Source organism: Gigantopelta aegis, chromosome 11, assembly GCF_016097555.1.
Source record: "Gigantopelta aegis isolate Gae_Host chromosome 11, Gae_host_genome, whole genome shotgun sequence".
NCBI classification, from domain to species: Eukaryota; Metazoa; Mollusca; class Gastropoda; order Neomphalida; family Peltospiridae; genus Gigantopelta; species Gigantopelta aegis.
Genome location: NC_054709.1, coordinates 26,265,930 through 26,284,954, shown reverse-complemented (window position 1 = coordinate 26,284,954; position 19,025 = coordinate 26,265,930). Strand labels below are relative to the sequence as shown.

The 19,025-nt window shown below is 37.2% G+C and overlaps 1 protein-coding gene across 1 annotated transcript in view; it reads left to right on the top strand.

The window, feature by feature from the left end:
* The window catches only part of LOC121385121 (EGF-like domain-containing protein 2), a 25,157-nt gene extending 7,059 nt beyond the window's left edge, over positions 1–18,098 (top strand). Inside the window, exons 5-10 of the mRNA XM_041515658.1 lie at positions 2,875–3,023; positions 6,895–7,034; positions 12,110–12,183; positions 14,617–14,790; positions 15,980–16,094; positions 17,932–18,098. Coding sequence (XP_041371592.1) covers positions 2,875–3,023; positions 6,895–7,034; positions 12,110–12,183; positions 14,617–14,790; positions 15,980–16,094; positions 17,932–18,098 — 819 coding nt within the window. The remainder of the gene's footprint in view (positions 1–2,874; positions 3,024–6,894; positions 7,035–12,109; positions 12,184–14,616; positions 14,791–15,979; positions 16,095–17,931) is intronic.
* Positions 18,099–19,025: the final 927 nt, after the last annotated feature.

Genomic DNA, 19,025 nt, shown 5'->3' with positions numbered 1-19,025 from the left:
AGGGATATTTTATTTGCGCTTCCCACAGGCAGGATAGCACAAACCATGGCCTTTGTTAAACCAGTTATGGATCACTGGTCGGTGCAAGTGGTTTACACCTACCCACTGAGCCTTGCAGAACACTCACTCAGGGTTTGGAGTCGGTATCTGGATTAAAAATCCCATGCCTCGACTGGGATCCGAACCCAGTACCTACCAGCCTGTAGACCGAGGGCCTAACCACGACGCCACCGAGGCCGGTCAAAATGATATTGAAGATGTTTATCTATTACAATTAAACAGTTCTTTGAATTTAGTTGTGCTAGGATTTTTATAATAATATGGTTTAAGATACAAGCTTATCAGCACTGCAGATATTCACACACAATATATAATACATAATACACTCAAGAGGATTCGATTGTCAAGTTGTACATCGATCAAATAAAAGTATAATATATACAAAACCTCAATAAAAACACATCAGTCATGTCGTTGAGAAAATGAGTAAAGAAATAATAGTACATTTAACGGTTGTTTTGTTTTGTTTTAGATAACTAGATGTTATCTTGTAGGCGTTAAGTAACCTCAGAATCAAAAATAAATTGTCATTTTAGTGTTGTTTATTTTTCTTCTCTTTTATATATATACTACTCAAAAGAATTTAAGGGTTAGACGATATTTTCGACATTATTTTCTGAATGTCAGTTATATTAGCTAGACCATAATGTCACGCATGGTATTGTTCCATTGTGACGAAAGTGGGTCTAAGCAACCCATAAATGAATTAAAATCCACTGTCATTGACACTGTCGACTAGTTCTAATGGCGAAAACATGCTTACATTTGCATATAAATTAGGGCGAAAGCGAAAGGTCTGCTAGGTGCCCATAACTTGCTTTTTCACAAAGCGCTTCATTTGCACGCTTTGCACGTGTATTCCATGTTCCCAATGCTGAATTTCCGTATAATTGGAGCTTGCGTTCGTGTACGGTGCACACTCCAAATTCGACAATGGTACGACTTCAACTGACTATCGAAGATCGAGGAAGGGCTATTGCTTGGCTTCAGGATGGCAATACGCAAAGAAATGTTGCTCTGAGACTTGGTGTCAGTCAGAGTGTCGTTGGCCGACTGTGGCAACGGTACCAAGCAACGAATTCTGTTCGAAATCGTCCACGTTCGGGAAGACCCCGAAGCACTACAAATAGAGAGGACCGCTACATCACCAATATGGCTCTACGTCAACGCACAACCACTGCACGCCGATTACGTGACAATCTGCGGACTGCGACTGGAACTCGAGTGTCTGATCAAACCATACGCAATCGTTTGATAGCCAATATCTACGCTGCCGTCGCCAGGCTGTTCGACCACCACTCCTACCACGTCACAGAACGGCCAGACGTCACTGGTGCACGCTTCATCTGCGGTGGCAACGTGTTCAGTGGGGTCGAGTGATGTTCACTGATGAGTCCAGGTTTAGTCTCCAGTTCAACGACGGTCGGGTTCGTGTCTACAGACGTCCTGGGGAGCGCTTCGCTGACGTTAACGTTAGACAACATCACCGGTTCGGTGGTGGCAGCGTCATGGTGTGGGGCGGCATCTCTATCCACCACAGGACCCCCCTCTATGTGGTGGATGGCAATCTGAATGGAATCCGCTATCTGAATGAGATTTTCGGCCGTTGGTTCTCCCAGGCCTTCAGCAGATTGGCGGTGGGGCAGTTCTGCAGGATGACAATGCCAGACCCCACCGCGCCAGGGTGGTAACGGACTTTCTCAGACAACAAGGTATCGCCAGGATGGATTGGCCAGCATATTCGCCTGACTTGGCCCCAATAGAGAACGCCTGGGACGAATTAGGCAGGAGAGTTCAGGATAACCATGCCCCTCCGGCCAACCTTCATGATCTGGGTCAACTTCTTATGGCAGAGTGGCAGGCCATTCCCCAAGAGTTCTTCAGACGTCTGATCAACAGCATGAGGCAACGATGTGTCGAGTGTATTCGCGCCAGGGGTGGATTCACTTACTATTAAACGAATGTTCTAATGTGTAAAATCCATGTTTGACAACCTTCAACTTTGACAGCATGTCATGTGACTTTCTTGTATACAGTGACGTTTATTTGTGGTTTTTTGTAAATATGGAACAATAAATACAATTTTGGGTGTAGTTTACATCATCAATCTAATACACTCTGAAACTTATTTGGTTATAAATTTTTGACCCTTAAATTCTTTTGAGTAGTAATATATATATAAAAGAAGAAAAATAAACAACACTAAAATGATAATATATATATATATATATATATGATTCGTCAAGAGTATTTTTTAATATGGAAAATATCAACCGAGTCTATGTTAATCGGTAAAAACACGAGTAGCGAATTCTATTTATCCTATAACACTTCTATAATAACATTCTAATTACATTTTTTTAGTAAATCACAGTACTAAAGTCGCCGCCATCGATAATATGACGTCATCACGATTAGCACAGATTAGTTTGACGTCACGCATTTGAAACAAATCTTTGAAAACGTTACGTTCAGGTACACGGGTCTTATTGACTTGTAAGCAAATGACCCATCCACAGCAACAAATTACCTAGAGACCTTGCAGATGTGCATACCATTATTAACCGGGTTAATAAAGTAAATTATCATATGGGTTTATGACATGGATATCATGGGTAAGTTATAGGATAAATCAATATATATATATATATATATATATATATATATATATATATATATATATATATATACACACACACACACACACACACGTGCTTTCTACACCAATATATTATGTAGACGTTTAGCTAAAATCACTATTATTATTATTATTATTAATTTAGTGTTGTTTATTTTTCTTCTCGTTATTTTCAGAATGACATCAAAGATTTCAAGGTTGATGTTTTTGTTGGATATAGCCCGATATACACGAACTGGCGTGATGAGATTGTGACAGTGACGTGTAAACTTGATCAAGCTAACAACGTCATCACTTCTAACATTGAGTCAAATAATATCGACACGTATGTCCTACAACAAATACTACTACTACTACTACTACTACATCTACTACTACTACAACTACTACTACTACAACAACAAATACTACTACTATTACTACTACTACTAAAACTATTACTAATACTACCATTACTACTACTACTCCTACTTCTACTACTGTTACTACTACAACTACTAAAAAAACTACTACTATACAGTACAGTACAGTACAGTACAGTACAGTACAGTACAGTACAGTATAATATAGTACAGTACAGTACAATACAATACAGTACAATAAAACAGAAAATAGTACAGTACAGTTCTGTACAATACAATATAATACAGTAGAGTACAATACAATACAGTACAATGCAACAAAAAGTCCTATGGCTCACAATACAATGTACTACAATACAATACAGTACAATATAGCACAGTACAATAAAATACAGTACAATACAGTACAGTACAATACAATAAAATAGAATACAGTACAGTACAACACAGTACAATACAATAGTGTAACTCTCCAATAGATTTTCCTTTTTTTGTTATATAAAAATCACCACAAGTTAGTTTACCATACATAAAAAATCACCACAGGTTGGTTTATCCTACATACAAATCACAACAGTTTGGATTACCCTACATATAAATCTATAGGTGATGGCTGTAACTCCTTTATGTGTTTGGACAGTTCTGCTTCCTTTTCATAACACACACATACACACACATACACACACACACACACACACACACACACATACACACACAAACCCTAAAAAGCCCACACGTACTAACACGCACACACACACACACACAGAGAGAGAGAGAGAGAGAGAGAGAGAGAGAGAGAGAGAGGAGAGAGAGAGAGAGAGAGAGAGAGAGAGAGAGAGAGAGAGAGACAGACACACACACACACACACACAAATAAACACAAACAAACACACACGATGCGTTCTGAGCTATCCAGACATCCATATTAAGGGCGCTGTTTAACTCGACCACACGCATGAGGTATATGGAGAATTAGGAAGGTTCCCTTTAGAAATACAAGTAAAGTTACGAATGGTGTCATTTTGGAGTAAACTTGTTAAAGACGAAAATAAACTTGGTAATATTTTATATAAATTAATGTTCTCTTTAAACAGTGGCGAAGAAAATCAATTTAAATGGTTGAAATTCATAAAAAGTATTTTCGATAACTCGGGAATGGGGTACATCTATACCAATCAAAATAATGATTTCAAATCGTATAAACAAGAATTAAAACAAAACCTCTGTGATCAATTTATACAACAGTGGTTCTCGGAAATTACAAACTCTTCTAGGGGTCAATTTTATACATTATTTAAAACAGAATTTTATTTCGAAACCTATTTGTCGAGATTATCATACCAAAATAGATGCTGGATAACTAAACTGCGTACGTCAAATTTAAGATTACCAATCGAAACTGGCAGATGGTTTAACGTTCCTAGAGAAAATAGAATATGCAAACTTTGTAATACCGATATTGGAGATATTGAAAATATTAGAAGAAAATATATAAAACAATATTATAGAATTAATCCTAGCGTTTTTAAAATGAAAGGTATGCTGTCATTATGTAATGCACCATTATTAAAAAAACCTAGCTATATTTATTAAAAGATTATCTTGTCTTGTGAACTGACGTTCCTCCGCATATTTTAGCTATTTTGTTTGCATATCTTGTGTTCTGTTAATTATAGATACTTCTATGTTGACGCCTGTTCTTGTCATGTATGTTAATTATGTATTTGAAAATGTCCTCTTGTTACACATTGTAATGTGTCTGAGTGTTGTTTAATAAATCTTGAAAAATCTTGAAACAATCTACGCAGTCGATCCCGCTAACATGCATGATACAATGGGCAGACCTGACACTGGCTAGTATGTATTGATGTATGAATATCTATATATTGTATGTATGTCGAGGTTGACTGTCACACTTAGATATTAACATATATGTATGCATGTATGTATGTACAGGGCATAACATTTTGCACGAACGATTTTTTTTTCGATCGTCTGTCGGTTATGCAAAACCAATATCAACACAAACGACGGGTCGTTCGTGCAAAAGCTGTAATCGCGCGTCAGAAAATCCAAAGAAACGTGTGTCAGCTAATATCATCAATGTTTTGCAAAACTGCGTGCAGTGGGAAATCCCTGACCTAGATGTACGTGATATGTGCTTGATGGTACTGTTTTAACCTGCTTTTCCTCCATCGTTCAATGTATCCAGCTATTTTCTTCATGACCATCGTCAACTTTCGTTATAAAACGCAACTTACGTTAGCACGCCACTGACATATTTACAATTTAGGAAAGTTTGCTGAAATTCTCAAACTTCTAACGTCACAATATTCGTTGTTTGTAGCACATCAGATAATTTTTAGGAGTAGTTTTTTTTCTTCAGAATATTATATTATATACCGATGCAATTTAATGACACTGATGAAAAGAAAATAAGTTTAAAAAATAATAAAAATCTCTCTCATCGGATCTATTAATAGCAAACGCGATGACATTCTAGTACTGTAATATTAACTTTGTGACTGTCAAAGCATGCCAATGCTTACGCGAAGGTACCTGGGCAGCTACCGTTAAGCTGAGATTCCTTTTGTCCGGTTGCGTTTGCGGCTCCGTTTGCGGTGCGGTGCGGTTTAATCAAGCCAGCTTGTTCCAGGTGAGAGTGATTCCATTAGTGCGGTCCGTTTGCGTTTAGTTATCCGAAACCGCATGCGCTTATTTCAATCGCTCCATGGGGCGATTCTTCCGTTTAGCCGTGCGGTAATTGTTGACGCTATGATGACTTTCTGCCAAAAGGCTGTATAAACGCATACTTTGCTGTCAAATGGATTCACTCAAAACGTATTGTAAACGCAACCGCAAACGGAGTCGTAAACGGAGCCGCAAACGCAACCGGACAAAAGGAATCTCAGCTTTAGACTGATTTAGTTTAAATCCCATTTTGGTTGTCACAAGAGCATGCACCATATATTACGAACATGCACCGCGGTGCACGAGATATCGTGTTCTCGTTACTATGAATAACATTTTACAGAATTTCTAATTTCCAACGAATCGAAACTGACGTTAATAAATTTTGGTTAAATTATATCGATGTTTGACAAATGTTTGACAAATATCATCGACAGATCAATATTACACTAGTTTAAGCAAAAATTGAATTTGATTATTATTTTTTTAATCTTCCCCAAAGTTAGCACAGACAAACTTCATTTTTATTTTTACCTGGCAGTTTTCAAGCTAGTCCTAGAACTCATATTTTCGTATTTATGATACGCAATTTGATGGAGAAAAGCGCCGAAAATCGCTCATCATAGATTCACGTTTGATTATCGTTGACCATTATCCTTTTCATTTGTATCTAACTACTAAGAAAATTGTTCGTGTAAACACTAAAACCACACGAATGGCATATTGGTTGTCTGAAAAATTCAAATTTTATGGCCTGATATATGTATGTATGTGTGTGTGTGTGTGTGTGTGTGTGTGTGTGTGTGTGTGTGTGTGTGTTTTGTGCGTGTGTATATATGTATGTATGTATTTATGTATGCATGTATCTCTGTTTTTTTTCTCTCTGTCTCATTTATACTTTCAGGATAACATACAGGTTTTAGCGACTGGCCAAAAGAGGCAAGCGCGTGTCGCGATCATTGAAACAAGGACTGGGATGTGGAGGTGAACAGCAAGATGGTTCCATTGGCATATGTGACTTTGGCTAATGTTTTTTTTTTTTTTCAGCACATTTCTCATACTGCTAATTATGCTTGTTCCAATTTAACCCACGAACATTCATTTGAAAACGTAGATATCAGTTTTCCTTTTATGTTTGTTCAGGACACAGCTCAAAAGTACCGATGCTAAAAACGATATTAGTGTAGTCACAATCGAGGTCAAGGTCGATGGCAATGTGTTAACTTCTGGTCAGAAGGTCAACATGGGCCAGATGCTTTCCTTTACCCTGACTGCAATATCAGGTATGTGGACTACTCATCCATCCTTCTCTCATTCCATCAATCACAATAGCCGATGTATTTTTTATGCTGGGGTATCGTTAAATATTCATTTATTCCCTCCATAGCACATCTTTCCATCCATACACTCATCTTGCCATGTATACATTCACCCATCCGTACGTCGGCCATCCGCCCATCCAGCCATACACCCACCCAGCCAACCGTCCGTCTATTCATTCATTCATCCGTCCGTCCACACACACAACCAGTCATGCATCCGTCCGTCCATACATTCATTCATTCATACACCCACCCAGTCATCCATCCGTCCATTTATTCATTGATATGTCCATCCATACACCCATCCACCCAGTCATCCATCCGTTCTTCCGTCCATCTATTTATCCATCCGTACATTCACCCATCCAGTCAGCCAATCCATCCGTCCGTCCATCCATCCGTCCATCTACCCATCGATCCATCCAAAGTCCTTCCGTCCGTCAAAACTCCATGCATGCATGCATCCATGCATCCATCCATCCATGCATCCATCCATCCATCCATCCACCCATACATCCATACACCCACCAACCCAGTCATCCATCTGTTCGACAATATATCCATCCATCCATCCGTCCATCCGATCCATCCATTCATCCATACATCCACCCATGCATCCATCCATGTATCCATCCATCAATCCATCCATCCTCCCACCCATTCGTGCATCCATATACCCATGTCACTCCCCAGGCTGATATATTATTATCCATATTTTACCTACAGGAGGATTGCCACTATCCAGGCTGATATATTGCCATCCATATTTCACAGGAAAATTGCCACTCCCAAGACTGATATATTATAGTCATCCATATTTCACCCACAAGAGGATTGCCACTTCCCAGGCTGAATGATTATTATCCATATTTCACCTACAGGAGGATTGCCACTCTCCAGACTGATATATTATTCATATTTCGCCCACAAGAGGATTGCCACTCTCCAGACTGAAATATTATTCATATTTTGCCCACAGGAGGATTGCCACTCTCCAGGTTGACATATTGTTATCCATATTTCACCTACCATATGATTGTCACTACCCATACTAATATATCATCATCCATATTTCATCCACGAGAGGACTGCCACTATGTACTTATAGTATCAGTCATATTTCAATCAATCTCCACTTTGATATATCATTGTCCATATTTGACCTACAGCAAGACTGCCACTCCCAGCCTGATATATCATTGTTCGTATTTGTCCCACAAGAGGACAGTCATACCCCCATGCTGATATATTATCACTCGTCTGTCACCAACAGGATGACTGCCACTGTCCATGATATAGTATTCATTTCACCCGTAGGAGGACTGCCATTGCTTATGGTAGTATATTCTTCATTTCACCCACAGGACGACTGCCAGTCCCCGTGATGTATTATCCCTTTCACCACACGAGGACTGCTACTCATGCTATATTATAAATAATATTTTCACTCACCATGATGGTATAGTATTTATTTCACCCACAGGAGGACTGACTCTCCCCATGATAATACATTATCATTTTACTCACAGGAGGACTGCCACTCCCAAGATATATTAAACCTGCACAAGTTCGAGAAAGTTAGATAGTTAAACAACTTTTTCGACTCCACTCACGAATCACTGCCCAGGCTGGCATATATTTTTGCCGTGTTCAGCACTTCACGTTAAATAGTTCGCAAACGTTAGCGTCACTCGCTGTCACTGAACTCAGGACTAGTGTTCGCGAAACGGAAACATTCTGTGGACACAACTAAAATTCCTCAAGTTATGTAAAAAAAAGAATAAATATTTGTTTTGTTTAATGACACAACAAGAGCACATTGACTTATTATTTATTGGATATTGGATGTCAAATATTTGGTGATTCTGATACATAGATTTCAGGTGACTATTTCAATGTGTATCATTTGCGTTTATGTTAGCTAAATGGTATATGTCAAAGAGATAACACATGTCTATAGTTAACAGGCGTGAATATGTGGGTATCTTTATCATATAATCTAAAACTTAAAGGCGCAGACCCTAGTTTCGGCCTGTAAAAATGGACACTACGTTTAGTTAAAGGGACATTCCTGAGTTTGCTGCATTGTAATATGTTTCTGACAAATAAAATATTTCTACGATTAAACTTGCATATTAAATATATTTTTAATGTCTGTATATTCAATATGTTTCTGGTCGTCTTAATATTTGTAAGAAGCCCGAACTGGATTTTGTCTTCAAATAATTTCGTACGTACGAAAAATGTTTTATTTTAGGAAATAAAATGAAATTTTAACCTAGTACAAATATTAGAACGATCAGAAACATGTTTAATATATAGCCACTAATATTTTATGCAGAAACATATATTTGATATGTAATTACAATCGTTAACAAGTCTATGTTGATCGATAACATGTTAAAAATTGCAGCAAACTCAGGAATGTCCCTTTAATCTACAAACCTGCAACACAGAGGTGGGTAAAGTTAAAACAGAGAAAAACTAAAGTCTGCGATGTTTAAACAGGGAAATATCGTCTTAAAATAACTAGAGCTTGTCTAGATAGTCATTACTTCTCAGACGAACGTGCGTTTTTAGAATTATGAAAAATGCATTTGGTTTGTTTACCAAAAACCCGGATGACCAGAACCACTTCAGGTCTACGGAAATGAATATTCTAAATAATAAAATGTAAGTACGTCGTAGTGTTTAAAAACTAGGGTATGTCGCTTTAATAGAACGTGGTTTTGTAAATTGTACACACATCTCCGCTATTACTAAAGTAGTGTTGTAAATAGAATTATTTCTTTAATATTAAAATGACAAGTAAATATTTTGTAAATACCTATTTAATGATATTCTACCTAATTTAGCATTTACTTGTTTTGGCTCTCATTGATGTACAAGGTGGTGTTTACTCTTGAAATTAAAATAAAGATGTCAGTAAGCAAGAAATTTGTGGCCTTTATTGGAACAGACTATAAAACATTTTGATGATATGTGTCAATTTCATTTACACTTTAACAAAATTTTAATTTAAAACTACAAGCTAAATGATTATTTTGAATTGCAGCACAAATTATTAATTATACCAGCATATTTAGTGAATATAAATTCATTATAAGTACATTAGAAATTTACACAATCTTGCAACCACTTAAATGTACTATATTAGATCGAAGTTATATGTGAGCATCTGTTTGTGATAAAAATTCTCCAGTAAAAATGTATTTTGTACTAGTAGATAAAATTATTTCCTATAATCATTTATGGGCATATAGTTAAAGGTGTAGTCTTTACATCTTAAAGCAAAATTTAATAAAAACATGATTTGCAATAGCTGTCATTATGCAACTTTGAGATAGCACCTTTAATACCGGTATAATAGATCATAAAAACTCAAAAGTTACTTATAAATATCTACAAATATTTTGTTTTGGAGAGGGATAGGGGTAAACCGCCATCAGGAACGGTCCCTCACATATTGTAACAGCAATGAAATTGACATGTTGACCAAAATGTTTTATAGTCTGTTCTAATAAAGTGCACAAATCACCTGTTTACTGACATCTTTCTTTTAATTTCAAGAGTAAACAGTACCTTGTACATCAATGAGAGCCAAAACTAGTAAATGCTAAATTAGGTAGACTATCATTAAATAGATATTTACAAAATATTTACTTGTGTCTTTAATATGTAAGAAATAATCGACGAAAATAATTTTTATTTCCGATACTACTTTAGATATTCAGCCGACGTAAGAATATGTGATGTGCTGTCTTTTTGAATGGAAATGACGTCAAACTTGAACGCTGGACAGCTTTCAATGGAAGGTTGCTATTGAAATGTTTTTGAATGGTGACTATGAATGCATACATCAATTATGGAGTGTCACCGTAGTACATTTGATTAAATATCAATACACGTAGTGCCGTGACCTCGATTAAGTTACATCTCATTTGCAAAGTTATCAAATTCTGAAAATATGTGATTTGAAAAAAAATATCACATACTTTGATTACATTGGATATGCAAGCTGTCGCCACTTCATGGGCTACTCTTTTCGATTAGCAGCAAGGGTTCTTTTATATGCACCATACCACAGACAGTATAGTACATACCACGGCCTTTGTTACACCAGTTGTGGAGCACTGGCTGGAACGAGAAATAGCCCAATGGGTCCACCGACGGGGATCGATTCTAGACCGACCGCGCATCAAGCGAACACTTTACCACTGGGCTACGTCCCCGCTCCTTTTAATGCAAGGAGAAAGGAAAGAACTGTTTTATTTAACGACACACTCAACATAATGCAAGAGAGACACAAGGGATGTGACATGTGCGTTTGGAGGGAGTGTGTGTGTGTGTGGGGGGGGGGGGGGTGTGGGGTGTGTGTGGGATTTTAAGTAGTTAGGCAATGCGACCCAATTCTAAAACTGGAAGGGACAGGAAATGCCCCTTCTCCCCCTACTCCCGTTGAGAGGCGATCTAAATATCGATTTTAATTTAACATTTTATCTTCTTTTTCGGTACCGGCCTCGGTGGCGTCGTGGTTAGGCCATCGGTATACAGGCTGATAGGTACTGGGTTTGGATCCCAGTCGAGGCATGGGATTTTTAATCCAGATACCGACTCCAAACCCTGAGTGAGTGCTCCGCAAGGTTCAGTGGGTAGGTGTAAAGCAATGTAGTGGCGACAGCGGGTTTCGTCTCAAAATCTGTGTGGTCCTTAACCATATGTCTGACGCCATATAACCGTAAATAAAATGAGTTGAGTGCGTCGTTAAATAAAACATTTCTTTTTTTCTGTTTCGGTTTTCAATCCGACAGTTCACACGGATGTAGGTTATTATAATTCTCCATGTGTTTACAAACAGTGCTTACTTGGATCACAGTTTATTATAAACATTTTTACCGTCATCACCTAACGACTGTGTATTACACGTTCTGTCAAACATTAAATTTCTCGATATTGCGGTTCCTATGCTGTTTAAACAACAGGTAAGTCTGGTCTTAAATATAAGCTGTGTACTTATTTTTCAGTTTCTGTTTCAGGCATAGGCGCCATCCTGCTGTACGATGTGAAGATAGACAACGGAAAAGAGAGCACAGATGGACAATACCAGTTCGTGGACCTTCTGGAACAGGGGTGAGTCTGTCCGTCTGTTTATTTATCAATCCATCCGTCCGTCCATCCGTCCATCCGTCCATCCATCCATTCATATATACATCCACCCATTCGTCCGCCCATCCACCCATCCACCCATTCGTCCGTCCGTCCATCCATCCATTCATCCATCCATCCACTCATTCGTCCATTCATACATCCATCCACCCCGTTCGTCCGTCCATCCATCCATCCATCTATCCATCCATTCATCCATCCATCCACCTATTCGTCCATCCATCCATCCATTCATCATCCATCCATCCATCCATCCATCCACCCATTCGTCCATCTTTGTTTCTTTTGTTTAACGACACCAATGGAGCATATTGATTAATTAATCATCGGCTATTGGATGTCAAACATTTAGTAATTCTGACTCGTAGTCATCAGAGGAAACCCGCTACATTTTTCCTAATGCTGCAAGGTTTTTTTTATATGTACTTTCCCACAGACAGGAAAGCACATACCACGGCCTTTGAACAGTTGTGGTGCACTGGTACGAGAAAAACATCCAGTTAGCTGAATGGATCCACCAAGGTGGTTCAATCCTGCGACGAAAGCACCTCAAGCGAGCACGCAACCGACTGAGCTAAATCCCGCCACTTCGTCCATCTATCCAAACATCCACCCATTCGTGCATCCATCCATCCACCCATTCGTCCGTCCACACATTGGTTCATCCATCCATCCACCCATTCGTCCGTCCACACATTTGTTCATCCATCCATCCACACATTCGTCCATTCATCCATTCATCCATCCATCCATCCATCCATCTATCCATGTTTCCATCCTGGTCATCGCAAACAAGCTACTGCTGTTATTGTTACTACCATTTCTACTGCAACAACTATTACTACATCTACTACTACTACTGTGACTACTACTACTACTGCTTCTACTACTACTACTACTACTACTACTACTACTACTGTTACTAGTATTACTACTACTACTTTTATTCCTATTACAACTACTACTACTACTACTACTACTACCACCACACTACTACTACTACTACTACTACTACTACTACTACTACTACTACTACTACTACTACTACTACTACTTCTACTACTATTACTATACTACTAGTACTACTACTATTACTACTAACAGTACTACTCCTACCACTATTACTACTACTACTCAAAGTACTTATACTACTTCAGTTACTACTACCACTATTAATACTAATACTACTACTACAACAACAACTATTACTACTACAACTACAACAAAAACTACTACTACTAGTACTGCTACTACTACTGCTACTACTATTACTACTACTGTTACTAGTACTACTACTACACTACTATTACTACTACTACTACTATTACTACTACTACTACTATTACTACTACTACTACTATTACTACTACTACTCAAAGTACTTATACTACTACAATTACTACTACCACTATTAATACTACTACTACTACAACAACTACAACAACAACAACAACAACTACTACTACTACTACACTACTACTACTACTACTACTATTAATACTACCACTATTAATACTACTACTACTACAACAACTACAACAACAACAACAACAACAACAACAACTACTACTACTACTACTACTACTACTACTACTACTACTACTACTACTACTACTACTACTGCTACTGCTGCTGCTGCTACTACTACTACTACTACTACTACTACTACTACTACTACTATTACTGCTACTACTATTACTGCTACTACTACTACTACTACTAATTTTACTACAACGTCTTCTACAGTAATTATTACTGGTAGTATTAGTAGCGAAATTAGTTGTAGGGTTAATTGAAGTAGTTGTAGCAGCAGCAGCAGCAGTAGTAGTAGTAGTAGTAGTAGTAACAGTAGTAGTAGTTGTAGTAGTAGTAGTAGTAGTAGTAGTAACAGTAGTAGTAGTAACAGTGGTAGTAGTAGTAGTAGTAGTAGTAGTATTAGAAGTAGTAGTAGTAGTAGTAGTAGTAGTAGTAGTAGTAGTAGAAGTAGTAGTAGACGGATTAGGAGTATTATTAGTTGTATTATTATTATTAGTAGTAGTAGTAGTAATAGTAGTAGTAGTAATAGTACTAGTAGTAATATTTAGTGGTAGTATTGGTAGATGTAGAGTAGTAGTAGTAGTAGTAGTAGTAGTAGTAGTAGTAGTAGTAGTAGTAGTGGCAGAAGTAGAGTAGTAGTAGTAGTAGTAGTAGTAATGGTGGTAGTAGTAGTAGTTGTTGTAGTAGTAGTAGTTGTTGTAATAGTAGTAGTAGTAGTAGTAGTAGTAGTAGTAGTAGTAGTAGCAGTAGTAATTGTAGTAGCAATAATATTAGTATGTTATTGTTCTTGTAGTAGTAGTAGTAATTGTAGTAGTACTTTTTAGTTGTGTTGTTTTTTCAGATGCAAGAGTTCATCACAGATATCCGATACTGGGAACACTTGCCGAGTGATTTTGGCGGACGTAATAAAGTGAGGTTTGAATTCAAAACGTTTGTGTTCACCGAGACTGCCATACTGAAAGTGACCTTCACCGTTCGAGCGTGTGATTCCGTTTCTGAATCTCTGTGTTCTCCCGTACGTACATTATATACTGGCAAAAAAATAAATAAGGGAACAGGTCGCGTTGTAGATTCATTATAATTCAACACTGGTATGGTGTTTGTTTGTTTTGTTTAACGACACCACTAGAGTACATTGATTGTTTATTAATCATCGGCTATTGGATGTCGAACATATGGTCATTTGGACACAGTCATGGAGAGGAAACCCGCTACAGTTTTCAACTAGTAGCAAGAGATTTTTATATGCACTATCCCACAGACAGCGTAGCACATACCACGACCTTTGATATACCAGTCGCGTGGTATAGTAATGCAGACATGAAATACAAAGATGAGCTCGAAGATGAGTTATGATTTAGTCTGTAGCAGTCAAAAGGATGTATTTTCCAGTAAATCATCTGATCAGGGGTGGCATATCAAAGACCGTGGTATGTGGTATCATGTCTGTGGGATGGTGCATATAAAAGATCACTTACTACTAATGGAAAAATGTAGCTGGTTTCTTCTGTATGACTGTGTCAAAATGACCATATGTTTGACATCCAATAGCCGATGATTAATAAATCAATGTGCTTTAGTGGTGTCATTAAACAAAACAATCTTTTTTATTAATCATCGTTTATTAGATGTCAAACATTTGGTAATTTTGACATATTATGTTAGAGGGGAAACCCGCTACATTTCTCCATTATTACCAAGGGATCTTTTATATGCGCCATCCCACTGACAGGATAGCACATACCACGGCCTTTGATATACCAGTCGTGGTGCCGTAGCTGAAACAAGAAATAGCCCAATGTGCCCACCGACGGGGATCGATCCTGCATATTAAATACATTTTCGTGTTTAGGATATCACTGCTTTTAAATACAATGTGTATGTTTTCACTTCGCCCACATATTTACATTGAAAACTAAAACGATGCTTTGCGTCACTTGTGTTCCTCAGTACAGTCTGTTTAAAGTACTTGCTTGATGAAGGGGAGTGGGTAGACGGGGAGGGGAGGGGGGTAGTAAAACAGAATCAGGAACCAGTAACATACCAACTTCTCCACTTGCACCAAAATGTTTTAGAAACAACAACAAACAAACGAAAGTCAAAACACCCCACCCCACTCCACCCCAACACACACAATGAAAAGACAATTCGCGTTTATTTTGTACCTCAGTTTAATATATAATTAAAATTATTGTTTTTAATAGATTGACTGTAATGGAGAGACGTCATCGGGAAGAAGGAAGCGGCTTGCTAATGACGTCACCAACCAGACGCACGTGCTTGACAGAATTTTCGTCATAGACTACCCAGAGGACACAGGTGCGATTGACAAACACAGTTACTCATTAAGAATAACCGTTGAGGGGTTTTCTTCTGTTTTCCCTCTTGCTATTTTATTTATTGCCCTAAAATGCATTGGTAATGTTAGGATTGGAGATTCCAAATTCATTACCTTACAAAATAAGTGCTCAAACACTGTGCCCGGTACCGGTTCCAACCCAGAGCGAGTTCTTAAGAGCTCATTGGGTAGGTGTAAGACCACTACACCCTCTTCTCTCTCACTAACCACTAACAAACTAACAACTAAACCACTGTCCTGGACAGGCAGCCCAGATAGCTGAGGTGTGTGCCCAGGACAGCGTGCTTGAACCTTAATTGGATATAAGAACGAAAATGAGTTGAAATCAATGAATCAAACACTGTGCGAATTGTACATTTGACAAATTAAAACATGTTGAAACACAATATTCCGTACAACAATTTGAGAACAGTATTTGTTATAGAGAATAATACATGAGCGGCCGTTAGATACCATTTATCTCACGAGTTGTTTTTTTAAACAACGATTTGTGAGAAAAATGGTATCTAACAGACACGAATGTATTGTTCTATTTCTTACATATCTTCAAAAACCAGTGACCGTATTTTCGAAGCCATCTTAGCCTACGAAATCGTAAAATCATCATAAGCTATGACGTCACAATGGCGTGTGCTGTAGTGACGTCACACCCTACGATGGTTTTACGATTTCGTAGGGCTAAGATGGCTTCGAAAATATGGGCCCTGGTCTTCAGGAAATTTTAACATCTATATAAAAGTAAACCACTTTTAAAGGGACAGTGCTGAGTTTGCTGCAATTTGTAAGATGTTATGGACTAACAGACGTTTTTAACGATTGTAATTACATATCAAAAAAAAAAAAATCTGCATAAAATATTAGTGTCTGTATATTAAACGTGTTTCTGATCGTTCTAATATTTGTACTAGGTTAAATTTCATTTTATTTGCTAAAAAAAAAAATTTTTGTACGTACGAAATTATTTCAAGACAAAACCCAGTTTTGGCTTCTTACAAATATTAAGACGATCAGAAACACATTGACTATACAGACACTGATATTCTAAACAAGAAAATATATTTAATATGTACGTTTAATCGTAGAACTATTTTATTAGTCGGAAACATCTTACAATGCAGCAAACTCAGGACTGTCCCTTTAAATAATAGAAAGCCTGTTACTGATAGGTAACACGCTACACACTATTTCTTAAAGGCACCGAACCTAGTTCTTAGACAGGACTATCCCGTTAATATTTTGGACCTTACAAAACAGATATATAATTTTGTCTCTAAGATTCATTTTTTATAGTGTGTACTCTATCATTCTCACTTATGGAAAAAAATATTTCATCAATATAACTAACTAACTAAATAAATAAATAAAGCCGCAGTCTCCAATATGTTTATATTATTTTATCTAATACACGTATTATTTTTTGGCGGCGATACACCATTCTCGATTACCTGTCTTGTCTTTGCCATATTGACGCTCTGACGTGATAATGAAAAGATAAAAACATGATTTTGTTAATGAGTCAGCTTTAATGGTTCAACTGGTAGGTGCAATATCACTAAACCGACTTCTGAGGTGTATGCCCAGAACAGTATGCTTGAACCTTATTTGGATATGTTAGTAAGAAAATAAATTTAAAATGAAGAAGAAGAAAAAAAGAGAGGATAACTGTAGGTTTTTTGTGTTTATAAATGAAAATGTGTTAAAAGAGAGGGAGGCGAGATTCGGAATTTAAATGTAGAACTGAAATAAAAATCTAGATGGTAACATGACGTCATCTGTTCTGTTTTTGTTTACTTCCAGAAACAGCAGAAGTGACGAAGACTGACGCCCGAGACAAAGAACAGGAGTGTGAGACCAGTCCATTGATGATCGGCACTGTCGCGGCTCTAGCTGGAGTTGTCGTCCTTCTCCTAGTTCTTCTGCTTGTTTTCATCAAGCGTTCGTTCCGTCGAGAACAGAAGAAGTAGTGATGAGTTATTTCCCATAGTGCACTGACGGATATGAGATGCAGAACTAGAATTAGAACTTGTATTGCGTATTACTGTATTGCGCGCGTCGAGTGTTGAATATTTACAGTAAATGGAGTATTTCAAGTTTTGGCTACTATAGCTTTTACTGCGTACTACTTTGTTACGTACATCAAGTGTTGAATATTTACAGTAAATTGAGTATTTCGAGTTTTGGCTACTATAGCTTGTATTGCGTACTACTTTGTTACGTACATCGAGTGTTGAATATTTACGGTAAATGGAGTATTTCGAGTTTTGGCTACTATAACTTGTATTGCGTACTACTTTATTACACACATTGAGTGTTGAATATTTACAGTAAATGGACTATTTTAAGTTTTTGCCACTACAAACCTAAGGACATAGAGAAGATACATCTTCAAATGATTATTATAAATAAGAAAGCGTATTTGAATGTAATTGTAATGGTTAGGAATGCTACACCAGTCTAAACAAATGTTTGCTTATTTTCTTAACGAACCGGTGATTTTCAATCATAATATGTTGTCTGATGTTCGTTGTATATCATTGTAATGCATTTGTATTGAGGGTTGAATATATCTTACTATTTGCTTGTTATATGAATTAATCGGTGATTTTCTGATGTTCGTTGTATATCATTGTAATGCATTTGTATTGAGGGTTGAATATATCTTACTATTTGCTTGTTATATGAATTAATCGGTGATTTTCTGATGTTCGTTGTATATCATTGTAATGCATTTGTATTGAGGGTTGAATATATCTTACTATTTGCTTATTATATGAATTAATCGGTGATTATCAACTAGACAGTATCTGTTTATCATTGTAATGTATACTCAACAACATTAATTAAGGACCAGTATATAATTTTGGCTATTTTATTTTTGGTAAAACATACAA